The 12,333-nt window shown below is 56.6% G+C and overlaps 1 protein-coding gene across 4 annotated transcripts; it reads right to left on the bottom strand.

Annotated features, from left to right (window-relative positions):
- Positions 1–931: 931 nt before the first annotated feature.
- Positions 932–11,238, bottom strand: MMP11 (matrix metallopeptidase 11). Of its 4 annotated transcripts, none has more exons than XM_081123291.1 (8): positions 10,842–11,238; positions 5,708–5,937; positions 4,581–4,724; positions 4,368–4,501; positions 3,981–4,222; positions 3,656–3,872; positions 2,705–2,962; positions 932–1,771 (listed from the first exon to the last, which is right to left on the bottom strand). In XM_081123291.1, the coding sequence occupies exons 1-8, from the start codon at positions 11,166–11,168 to the stop codon at positions 1,638–1,640; spliced, it is 1,686 nt and encodes a 561-aa protein (XP_080979417.1). In that variant the 5' UTR covers positions 11,169–11,238; the 3' UTR covers positions 932–1,637. The 4 variants fall into 4 exon arrangements, with proteins under 4 accessions (XP_080979417.1, XP_080979419.1, XP_080979418.1 ...); XM_081123293.1 differs by having other exon boundaries at positions 11,058–11,199; XM_081123292.1 differs by having other exon boundaries at positions 3,656–4,222; positions 11,058–11,199.
- Positions 11,239–12,333: the final 1,095 nt, after the last annotated feature.

Here is a 12,333-nt window from a genome sequence, read left to right as displayed (position 1 = left end):
AACTCTATCCAGTGGAGGAGAAAGGAAGCGAGGCCCGAAGGCTGGGAGGATGCCTGAAGTACCTGTGCCTCAGTTTCCCCACCCAGAAAACACAGTGCAGCTGAGCACATACGAGGGCTTCTAGGAACACATCCCAGTTTCGGGCCTACAGCTATTCCTGCGGCTGTGGGAATGGGCAGAGGGATAACACTGGGCGGTGTTGGAATGGGCAAAGGCTCCCTGGCTTGGCAGGATTCCAAGGTCCAGGTGGTATTTGGTTTGGCTGGTGCATCAGATGAGTGTTGGAGGAGAGGAAACCGTCTCCATTCCTTCCTTAACTTTGCGGTTTGTTCCTGACAACAAGCTGAGCCCTATGATGAAACTAGAAATCCCTGCCCTGTGGCACTTACAGCTGGGTTTGGGGACTGATATTAATGAAAGCATCAAAGCATCCATGTATCCAGCTGAACAATGCAGTAAGTCCAAAACGGCCCATATGACAATTTCATATGGTTCAGTCTAATTAAAATTGCAGCTGGGGGGGTGCAGGGGGCTGGGTGGCAAGCAAGGACACACTCAAGATTTAGGAAGGGTTGGTTGTGGTATCCATGAGTTTTGTTCTATGTCCTGACAATGGTGGGATAGGGGCTGGGGCATCATAACATCAGATAAAGTGACCACCACTTGGCGGGGATGATCTGAGGAGCAAGGGGGAAGCAGGGAACAAATTACAAAGCCACTATAGATGTCCAGTGAGACAAGATGGAGGAAAGGAGTAAGAAGGGCCCTAAACATTACACCCAGCCCCAAAGACCATAGGCTTGGGGGTGGGGTGGAATGCCACCCTGGCTCCCAAGTCAGAGCAGATCCCATACCAGCCTCCTACCTCCCTGGCCCAGCTCTTTCCCCATCCTATCCTTCCCATCACAGAGAAACCCCAGTCAGGCAGGTAGAAAATGATCATGACCGTGTTTAATGACAGTCCTCAATTTTTTTAAAAAAAGGTTTTATACACACATTTACATGGCTTTGGAGGGTCTCAGTGCTAGGATGAGGGGTCTGGGGAGGATCTGGCCCATGAGAAGATTGAGGTATGTTGGGGCCTCCAAGGCCCTGGGTCTCCAGCAGGAAGCACCCCCCTCCCCAGCTGACTCTGGACCTTCTGGCCTGGATCTTGGGGTTCACCAACTGGAAGGCAGCCAGTTCCAAGCTGACTTCTCAGGAAAGGGCAGAAGGCCAAGGGGCCCCGAGATCCATGTGCCAGCACCCTGCAGGGACCTGGCAGCAGAAACAAAGCAAAGGCTCCAGCTCCCACAGACCTGCTGAGGTCCTTTCCTGAGGGACAGAGATAGAAAGCAAGGACAGCTCTCTGAGGTTTGAATGTGACCTGCACAGGTTGGGTAGAGCAGGTCCAATACCACCCCCACCCTTAATGCCAAAGCCTCCCTGCCCAGTCTAAGACAGTTGCTGGCAGGTGACCACGACCTGCGTGGCCCTCCCTGCAGTTGTCACGGTGGCAGGACCCCTCCCCAACCACCTGAAGAGACACAGGCTCTGTCCCATGCCTGGTGCCCACAGCCACAAAGATGGTCATGGGTCTCTAGGTGATATGAGTGGCCTGACAGGGGTCAGGGGCCTTGAGGGCATTCAAGCCATGGTTAGCGGAAAGTGTTGGCAGGTTCTGTACAGCCGAAGAAGTCGGGCCCCACAAGACGGGGAAAGCCCTCCAGGGCCTTCACCTTCACAGGGTCAAACTTCCAGTAGAGTCGGCCACGCAGGAAATAGGCATAACCTGAGGAAAAAGGAAGGTCAGGCCTGGGCAAGTAGACACTGGGCCTAACAACTACTATCAGGCTGTGCCAAGAGATGGACATGGGGGAGCTCCAGGTAGGCAGGTTTGGCCACTTCTGAGTTCCTTGAAACCTTTAGGCCCTCCAGAACCTCCTTTCCCTTGGGGGAGCCCTTCAGCCTGCTCAGAGTCTGACCTGGGCTACCACCCAGCCTAACAAATGCTGGGTGCTTCAGAGGCCCAATTCCTACCTGTCAGGATAGCAAATCCTGCTCCCCGTACTGGCCCTCCCTCCACATCACTCTACTCCTGCACCCACCATCCAGATACATATGGGTATCTTGAGTCATGTGGGTGATATGGGCAACCTGGAGCCCCAGAGCCCAAGACCACCATAGGACAGCTCTCCCAACAGGTCCTGCTGTGGGAGAGCACAGAAACAAAGTGGGGGATATGAGAGAGAGCACTGGATTGTGAGTCCTCAGTCTAGTCCTTGGCAATTGCAAGAGGCCAGATTGCTCAATGGTTAGGAGCAGAAACTGCCTGGGTGATGGTCCTAGCTGCCCAATGTCCACCTGGGCGGCCTCAGTTAGGGAACCTCACCACCTGAACCTCTGTTTGCTCTTCTGAAACTGGGTTCCTAACAGGTACAACACCTGAGCATTGCATGAGACATTTAGGGAGCTTAAGTGCCTGGAACATCATCAGTCCTCAGTGTGCAGTGGTTATTAATACCAGCCATGACCAAGGGATCTGGAAAAATCCCTGCACCTCTTTGGCTCTCAATCTTATCTGCAACACATGGGTGTAGCACTGCCCTAGCACGAGGAGGGGGCTTGCTGGGGAGGGAGCTGGACCAAGCTGGTGCCCAGCCACCATAGGGTAGGAAATGTAGCTGCTGCACCACTTCCACCAGCCACTCAATTCCCAACGCACCATCAGCATCCTGGAAGGCGGCATCGATCTTAGAGGGTACTCCTCGCCAGTCAGTGGCCCTGCGGGGTACGGGGCTGTCCACACGGCGGGTGCTGGGGTGGAAACGCCAGTAGTCTCCATCTCGGAAGAAGTAGATCTTGTTCTTCTCAGGGCCCCAGACCAAGGCTGCGTGGACTGGGGACCCCAGCAGGCCCAGCTCAGAGAGGGGTGCAGGGCCTAGAACTGGCTTCTCACCATCATACATCCAGTACTGAGCCCCTGCAGAAGAGGGAGGCTGCAATGGAGCTGGGCAACTGCCACACTCAGCCATCAGGGACCTGCCCAGCTGCCACCACTGCCACAGACTTTCCCAGCCTCAGTTACATTGTCCTGCATGGTACCCTCAGTCCAGGGGAAGTTGGAGCCAGCAGGAGTAAGCTGAAGTGGCACAGGCTTGGGGACGTACCACAGGCCAAAGGTTATTCTAAGCAGCAGAGAGGCACCTGGCATTTGACATCTGACTGCTCACCACCCCCTGGGCCTTAGCTCTGTCACAGCAGGTCCTGGCTGGGCCCTTGTTTATGAAGTCCCTGCCACCTGGAATGCTCTAGGCTCTCTTCTCTGCCAGTTGAAAGTTAAGAGCACAGGCTCTAGGGTCACCAGACCTAGATCAAATCCCTGCTTTAACTTTTCCAAGCTGTGCCCTTAGGTGAGTCATTTCAAGACCTCTGAGCTAGAAGCCAGTGCGTGGCCCATTGTGAAATACCTTCTACTCTACTCCCACCTTGAGAGTCACAGCCTCCGGGAGTCTCCCAGCTGTGCCCAGAGCAGTGAGCCTTGCTTTCCCTCGATGCTGAGGATTCAGGGCACCCTCTACCTGCCCATCATACTTGTCTATCTGTCCCTACCCTTGGCCATGGCACTCCTGGCTCTTGGAAATCTCCTGAGCATGAGCCTCCAGCCTCCACTCACCCTGGAAGAACCAGATGTGGCCCTGGGCATCCTCAAAGGCTGCGTCCACGGGGCTGGGCAGTCCCTGCCAGTGGCGAGAGGCCAGAGCAGGGTAGCCAGGCTGCAGCTGGCCCCCGCGCAGCCGCCACACAAAGCCTGCCTTGAAGAAGAAGAGCTCGCCACGGATGCTGGATACTGCGTCAAAGGAGACCTCGCAAGCATCTGGTGGGGCTTCCGGCTGGGAGGGGGGCAGGAAAGAGCCCAGATTGGAGCCATAGAGGCCAGTGGGGTTGGAGGAGCTGGGGCAGGGCCTGATCTCCTGTCTTCCCACCCGCTTGCACCTCACCTCCAGTGGTGCAATCTCGTTGGTATCCACCCCAGCCTGGGGGCCCATTGCTGGAGGCTTGGAGGTGGGGGCTGGCCGAGGCCGGCCATATAGGTGCTGGATGCCCCTGCGGTCATCTGGGCTGAGGCTCGGCGGGTAGCGGAAGGTATAGAAAGGGGACATAAGGGCCTTAGCAGCCGTCGTGTGCTGTAACCCGAGCATATGGCCAAATTCGTGGGCTGCCACCTGCAGGAGGTCTGTGCCTGGAAAAGGGAAATAGCCCGGCAATCCCCGAGCCTCCTGCAGCAAGATACCCAAGCTCCAGACCCCAGCTCTGGGACCTTGGCAAGTTCCCATTCTCTATGATCTTCAGTTGCCCAATCTGGAAAATGGATCCCCAGCCCATACCCTGGTTGTCCCCAATAGTCCAGGTCTCATCATAGTCGAAGTGGACATCCCCTTCTCGGTTGGTCTTTGGGAAGAAAGCATGGGCCAGGACGCCCCCAGGTCCATCAAATGGCAGGTCGTCCCCATGCGAGTACCTGTGGGTGGGTGGGAACAGAGTCAGCAGCTGCTGACAGCTGGAGCTGTCCCCAGAGGAGTTCCAAGCCAGCGGTTCACCTGGTGAAGTCGATCATGATATCAGCACGACCCTCATGCACTTCAGTAAAGGTGAGTGGTGTCACCTCACTCCACACCCGTAGGGCCTCTGCCACTGTCTGCCGCACCTGCTCCCGCACCAGCTGCCACGGGTACCGAAGGATCCTGGGGGGAAGGAGGGGCCTGGGCCTCACTCAGGGCAGGGTTAGCCTCTGAGTACTCGCATGGGGACGACCTGCCATTTGAGGGACCTGGGGGTGTCCTGGCCCATGCTTTCTTCCCAAACACCAACCAAGAAGGGAATGTCTGATGGGTATTGGGCCAGGATTGCCTCTGGATGCTCAGTGGGGGTGTATGCACACAGGACACAGGCCAGGTTAGCTTCAGGTGTGGTGCACTGATCCCTCTGCCACATGGGCACATTTTTGTGGATTTGTGTCCTTGGTGCACACAGGTGTCTGCATTCAGTGGGAAGAACACAGGACCAGGAGCCCCAAGACCTACCTTGTAGACCTGACTGTCCTGCTCACTGTAGGGAGACCTTGACCCTTTGACTTGCCCCCTCTCAGTTCCCAGTTCCCACCCAAGACATTTCTGAGGCCCCCAGCAGTCTCAGCTTCAATGCCATGTGATACCACAGTGGTTTTCATGTGCCTTCTCTCTCAAACCAAGTCCCCACCCGCATAATGTTTAAGTTTCAGCTTTGGGTCACCTAAGCTATTACCTGTCCCCTCACCACGGTTTCCCTCCTGCATGGATCCTGAATTATGAAGCTAGATCTGAACAATGACAAGGTTAATGCCCAGCTCCCCAAGAGGAGAGGTTGTGGCTGCCTCATTCACCATAGAGGCTGCCTGTATGACTGAAAGCTGTGCTCCAGGACGTCTCCAGGGTGACAGGCATGGGCTGACAGAGGCACTGTCCCTCCGCCATGGGAGAGCATATGTGTGGAGGGGTGCTGTCTGTGTGTGCATCTAAGTTGGGGTTCAGGGGTGTCGACCCATGGATGGCTCAAGGATCAGTAGACACACAGGTCTGTTATCCATGGAGATCTAGCCCTGGCATGTCTCGAGAAGCAGGTGTGAGGGTGGCAGGTGCATACACGGACACACAGGGGTCTAGAGTCTGCTCATGGCCGAGGGCCCTACCTGTAGGTGAGGTCGGTCTTCTCCCAGCGCCCACCTGACAGCACGAACCGCTTTTGTCGGTTGCGGGCATTCAGCCCATCAGGTGGGTCAGGTACACCACAGCGGGGAGGTGTAGGGCCCCCGGCAGGAGGAGGAGGCTCCTGTGCAGCAGGAGCAGGTGCCAGGTTGCGTGGAGGGGCCTCATGCCAGGCCTGTGGCCCCCTCCTCACCAGGTGGCGGCGGTGGGTGTCCTGGGCAGGAGAGAGGATGGGGAGGCCTGGTTAGGTCTCCAGTTCTCATGGCCACTGTTAGAGGTGTGGCCTGTCAGCACACCCATACTCAGCCCCAGCCCACTGAGTCACTGGGCAAGCGGAGGGCAAGAGAAAGCGTGCTATCTGTCATACTGCAGGCCCTTTGGCATGAGCTCACTGGTTTCCTGATGACTTGTTCCAAGGCCTCCTACTGCCTGCCACTCCCACCTGGAAGGGCCCAGGGCTGCCTGTCACCTGCTCTGGCCATTTGGACTGATGAGGTCTGAGAGCGGGCACAGAGACTTTACTTTCCATACACACCCAGGAATAGACCCCACAAAGCTTCTGAGGAAAGGCCAGACAGCACCTCCTGCTTCCACCACTGCCCCACCCCACCTTCTTCCTGAATCCTCTCCCTTCCACTCCTAGCTCCCAAATCATGTACGCTACTCCAGCCCGGGACACCCACCTCAGACATTCTTCAGTGTGGAGGGGCTGCAGCTCTGCATCAATTTGCTTACCTGACAAGTGGGAATGATTCCTCCCCATAGTGTTGATCTGAGGATGAGCCAAGGCAATGCATTTAAAGCACTTAGCCTAGCCCAGCCGGTGTGGCTCAGCGGTTGAGTGTCGACCCATGAACCTGGAGGTCACGGTTCGATTCCTGGTCATGGCACATGCCCAGGTGGTGGGCTCAATCCCCAATAGGGGGCATGCAGGAGGCAGCTGATCAATGACTCTCTCATCATTCTTATCTCTCTCTCCCTCTCCCTTCCTTTCTGAAATCAATAAAACATTTTTAAAAATAAAAATAAAATACTTAGCCTGGGGCTGAGCAACCAATAAGGGCACCCAGTCTGGAAAATGGGTCTGATTTCTGAGGACAGTTTTGCTCAGACCTCTCCAGGGCCAGTGCAGGGCAGGGCTAGATGTAGTCTGCCTGCCTGCTCCATGCCTGAGTGTGTGTCTTAAGGAGAAGACAGTTACCAGCCACTCAGCCCCGCCAGAGCCCCATGGGATTCTGACCTGGAGCTGCCACCCTCCAAAAGTCCCGGGTAGAGGTCACAGTTTTAGTTCATGAAAAAAGCAGAAGCTCAGAGAAGTTGGGAGACCCTGTGAAGTCATCCAGCAAGGGCATGGCGGGGCCCGGTGAGGACTCTGATAACCCAGGCCAGAGGCAAAAGCCTGGCTGTAGACACTGTGCAAAGCTGGAGGAGAGGCATGGAGTGGTGCTGTTTGCTGAGATACTCAGTGGCTGTCTGGTCTGGGCAGCTGTGGCCTTCCCACAGCCATATTTGGGGTGGGAGCTGGGCCACCCAGGCCCCACCCTCAGCCTTGGCCTCAACCTAGCCTCTGGCAGCTCTCCCAGGCCCCAGGCTTCTAATCAGAGTCCTAGCTCCCTCACCACCACCCCCCACCAAGCTCCAGATTATGGAGCGACCAAGAACTCATACTCCACTGAACACCTGGGGCTTCTGAACCCCCAGGCGGCTATGGAGCTACTTGGTGTGTGGGGCCCTGAACCAGTTTTCCCTCGGTTTGAGCTTGCTTATTGAATTGTTGGTTACCTGGCAGAGCCCAGCCTCACTGGCTTGTGTGTTCCAGCCGATACTGGGCTTACTGCTATTAAGTACTTTTCACTGTCACAGTTGACCTGTATCTAGGCTAGGACCCTGCCAATAGCTCCAAAGACATGCTCTTAGCCTCTGATGGGACCTCTCACCAACTCTACTTTCATCATGCTCATTTCTTAGATGAGGTAATGGAGCCCAAAGTAGTTAAGCAATTTGCCCAGATAATAGCTGGCAGATGGCAGGCTATATGGGTTCATAGCCCACCCTACCTGCTACCCCTGCTCTGTTCTTTGGGCGGGAGTCATCCTTTTGAAGGGACCCAGGCTGGCCTCACCCTGGTGATGAAGAGAAGGAATGGGGAAATATTAAGTACCTGCTACTTCCCAACCCTCTCCTGCCCCCATGAGGCACCAAGTCCACTCCCAGAGACCTGGATCATGGTACTCTCAGTGCAGCAGAAAGAGCCACAGACTGAGATTCAGAAGGTCCAGTGACCCTGGGCAAGTCACTGTCCTCTCTTAGCCTTGATTTCCCCACCTATCAAATGGTAATAGTGCCATGGCAAAGGGCTAAATGCCCTCCTTCTGTAATGCTGCTGCAGCATCTGGCACAGAGCCTCTTCCCTGGCCCTGCTCTTGGGCCCTGTGAGCCCTCCGGTCCTACACCTGGGAATCTGCTCTCACCAAATTCCCTAGATCTCCCACCACCCACCTAGCATCCAGCTCCCCCAAAGTCTCCAGACTTTAAATAGTAAAACAGGAGTTACAGTCAGAAGGGAGCTTGCAAACCCAGGGAAGAAGAGTGACTTATGCAAGGTCTCCTCTTAAGCAAAGGTCTCTTGCTCCCTGTCTGTGTCACATTCATTGGTCTTAGAGAGAGAGTGAGCAGATGGCACTAGAATGAAGGCCTCCAGCCAGTAGGATCTCTTGGGGGAAGCCCATCATTTAATAGCTCTTGGCCTCCTTTTCCCCATTACTGGAATGGGAAACATGCTCTCTACCCCACTGACCTCCCACATTTCATCTTTCCGAGTCCTTCCTGGCCTGGCACGAGGCAGCCTGCTGATTCCTAAGATGGGTGCAGTGGTCCTCCCAAGACTGCTGGGATTCAGTGAGGCGGCTGGTGGGCACAAACCACACCTGGCCTCATCCACAGTCCTGGGAGTCAGGGAGCAGGCATTTCCCAGAGGCCATAGAGGTCAAGGACTTTACCCAGGGTCACACTGCAAGTGGGGCAAGAGCTGGTCCTAGACCCAGGGCTCATGTTTCCCCACCCAGAGCTCTCCTTGCACCCCCTTAGCTCTTGGCCTACCTCCAAAACCCACATTGCTGAGCAGTGTTTCTTCTGATGTACTCCCTCCTCCTGGGCTAGTATCCTCCTTTGGCCAGCCCCGTGTGCTGGGTGTCCAGCTCCCTCACCCCGTGCTCCTCTGGCAGGCACTAAACCACAGCCTCAAACATCCTCGAGGAATTTCTTGGCTGACTCAATCTCTTGGCTGAGCTAGGAGCTCAAGGTCAGCCCCGGGACAACTTCCAATCAAGAAAATGGGAGGCATCCGGTAGAGGAGAGATAGAGGAGGGCCCCAGACTAGGAGACTGTTGGGTAAAGCCAGACTAGCTGTGCCCCTCTCTGGGCCTCAGTTTGCCATTAGTCAAGTAGGGATAATTAATCATAGCTATGCTTTCAGCCGTTGGCAGGAGATAACCGACAGGAGGCTGTGAGGAAGACAGGGGAGCATTATGATGCCATTCTATTTAGCATCAAACCCCTCTGAGGCTCAGAGAGGCCAAGCAACCTGGCCAAGTCACACAGCCAGTCCAACAGGTAGGTCCATCTTCTACCAGACACTGTGGCCTAATCTTCCCCTTCCCACCCCTCCCCAGCTGATCCCAGGGGCTGCAGGGCTTTCATCAACCCTGAAAGCTGCTGAACTGAGATGGATAAATATTTACAGAGCTTTCCTGGCCCTGCCAACAGCAGCCTGGGGATAAACACATCAGGAGCGACCCCAAATGCTCTCTGCATATCTGCAGAGTGACAGACACAGCCCAGCTCAGATCAGGCCCCAACTGACCCTGCATAAGCATCAAAGTGGCAGCTACAGGTGACGGAATGTCTCCAGTGTGCTGGCTGTACCGCTCCTCAAATTACCTCATTTAATCCTCAATGCCCAGCGGTGGGCACTGTTACCTCCCACCCACTCCTGACAAGACTGGGAGGGTGAGGTTCTGAGGCACAAGAAGGCTCACCTAGGTTCAAACCCAGATCTCTCCAATTCCCGAACCTGTGGGCTCAACTGCTACCCACAGTGATATCCAACTGCCCCTCAAATCTAGGGGACTGGGAGGGGCTGGGGAAGAGGCAAAGCTTCCAGACTGAGGTACCTCACACTCACCTTACCCCACCCATCCTATCTCCTCCTGCTCCCACAGCCAGTGAGGGCAGCGCTGGCCAGGGCAGAGCTGGGGTGGCTGGACAGAGGGGCCCAACCTGGTCAGACCTCCCTCCTCACCAGACTAGTCCCACATCCTGCCTATCACACCTCCTAATGTTTCCATACCTGCCTGAGCTGTCTGGATGCCTTAGCTGCCAATAGGGGTGGGATGGGCTCCCAGGAGCCCAGGGGCCTGCAGTTGCCCTGGCTCTGACTCCAGGCTCTGCCTGGTCACTCCTGGTAGTGGTCCTCCGAAGCCCTAGCTCGAGGGGAGCATGCAGCTTTCTGGGCACATGCAGGCTGTCACAACCCCCCATGACCGACCCTCTTCTTCTCATTCTGCTGCTCTCTCACATGGACTCTTCAGATCACATTCTTCCCCCTTCCCTTGCTCTCCCACCCCCTTGCTCTCTGAGGTTCTCAATTCTCCACCCTTGGCCCCCCTTCTTTCTCACTTTCTCAGTCTCTCTGTCTCTCTGTCTCTCTCTCTCTCTCTCTCACACACACACACACACACACACACACACACACACACAGAGAACCTCTCACGCTCATGCTGTCCCAGCTCCAAGCCTCCCAAACTTGCCACTTGCAGGTGCCTAGGCGGTGGCACCTCCTCCAGGCTCCGACTCCATTTCCCCCAGCACAGCCGCTGCCCTCCCCAGCTCTTCTTTAATCCTCCAGCCCACTGCACAACTGGAGGTGTGCCCACTAAGGCCACACACCTGGAGGCTGACAGCAGCCTGAGACCTGCCCTGCTTTGTCCCTGATAGAGGGCCCTGTAACCACTCCCTCTGCTACCTCCCTCGGCACACCCCAGCGTCTGCGCTGGGGCACGGAGGAGCGGGTTCCCACGCTGGGAGGGGGCGTGTGTCTAGCGCCGAGTCCCGCCTCACCAGCCTGGGCGATCCTCGTGCAGGCTCCACTTGCACACCTCCAGGGACAGGAAGCTCACTATCTATCACGCCCACAGGGACCCAGAAGGCGTTTTGGGTAACGGGCGACTCCAGGGTACCCCGAGCGCCCCCGTGGGTCCAGCTCCGTCTTTGGGCCCAGCCGGCGTGCCCGGCGCGCCCTGAGCGAGGAGCGGCTGGCCGGCGGCGGGCACTCACCGGCGGCCGCGGGGCCCGGGCCAGCAGCGGCGGGGGCGACAGCAGCAGCAGCAGCAAAGGAAGCAGCAGGGCGCGCAGTGCCGCGCTGCGGAGCCGAGTGGCCCCAGCCATCCGCCCCAGGGCTGCTGGGCCTGCTGGGCCGCGCCGGGCCGCCGCCCTTTATAGACTCCGCTCCGCCCCCGGCCCGCCCCGGCCCCGCCCCCCGGGCCTTTTGTTCTAAACTCTCCCGGCGGTGAAGGCGGCCGCGGGGATGGGGGAGGTGGACTGGGAGGGGCTGGCCCCGTAGGAGCCTAGGGCCGGGAGACCCCGTCCTAACCAGGGGCGAGTCGCGCCTGTGGTCTGAGGCCTGGTGTTGGGTGACCCTGGCCAGCTGGTGTTGCTCAGGGCCTCAGTTTCCCCAATGTGCGGGGGGGAGTCTAAGAGAAGTCGCGTTTCACTCCTCCTGGTCCCTACCCCCATCTTTGGAAGGCATATCCCCACCTGGTCTCCCTCGTGGCCTGGCCTCTGACCTCCTATTAGCTTATGACAGGTGGTTATACCCATGGCAAATTTCCTCACTCCTCAGAACTTTGCTGATCCATCTAGAAGACTGCACTCTATCCCCTGTAAGAAAAGGGATATCAAAATATGTCCCAGGGGAAACTGAGGCATACAGAGGAGACTGGCTAGTCTCCCAGCTTGGAACATAGACAATTTATAGATTAGAAAACTAAGGTCCCAAGAGGGAGGGACCAGAACAGGCTTTTCCATACCAGCAAGCAATGGAGTGTGATCAGGAGTTCCTTCTAGCTGGTCAGCAAGAGGGAGGGTGCTGTCCGAGGACAGTGGGGCTCTGGGGGGCCCAGGCTGTCTCTTCATCAGGGACCAACAGGCTCCTCAGGGCCTCCTGAGACCTAAGGGAGGGAGCGGTGTCCACATGCTGGAAGGCATCCTCCAGTCTCTTATACTCCCTGTGATGACCAGGGGCCTTACCATCTCACCAGGCAGTCTGCTCCATCATGGGCAATACTGCTGAGCCAAAAAGCAGGCAGTGGCTCTTGTTCTGGTGGGCAGGATCCTGAGTGTTACAAGGTGAGGCTGTGGGCACCCAGCCTAGGCCTGGGAAGGGAGGGAGGCTGGGAGGGAACAGAGGACAACCAGGCTTCTCCAGAAAGGCTCCACAGAGACGCCTAGAGGGCCAGGAGATGGCTGACAGCAGTGGTTTTTACTACTTAAGCTATTAGCAACTTTTTCTTTAAAGTGACTCACTTTTAAAAATTGAAATACCTACTTCAGC

The sequence above is a fragment of the Miniopterus schreibersii genome, assembly GCF_964146895.1.
Source record: "Miniopterus schreibersii genome assembly, chromosome: 20".
Lineage (NCBI taxonomy): Eukaryota > Metazoa > Chordata > Mammalia > Chiroptera > Miniopteridae > Miniopterus > Miniopterus schreibersii.
The sequence above is the reverse complement of the archived record's forward strand: the minus strand, read 5'-3'. Positions and strand labels throughout refer to the sequence as shown.

Excerpts from the sequence above, each read along its gene's own strand:
- MMP11 (XM_081123291.1), bottom strand. The coding sequence starts at position 11,168 with ATGGCTGGGGCCACTCGGCTCCGCAGCGCGGCACTGCGCGCCCTGCTG. Across the intron at positions 5,938-10,841 it reads CACGAGGATCGCCCAGGCTG|GACACCCACCGCCGCCACCT; the intron begins GTGAGGCGGGAC and ends TCTCCTGCCCAG. Across the intron at positions 2,963-3,655 it reads CCACATCTGGTTCTTCCAGG|GGGCTCAGTACTGGATGTAT; the intron begins GTGAGTGGAGGC and ends CCTCTTCTGCAG.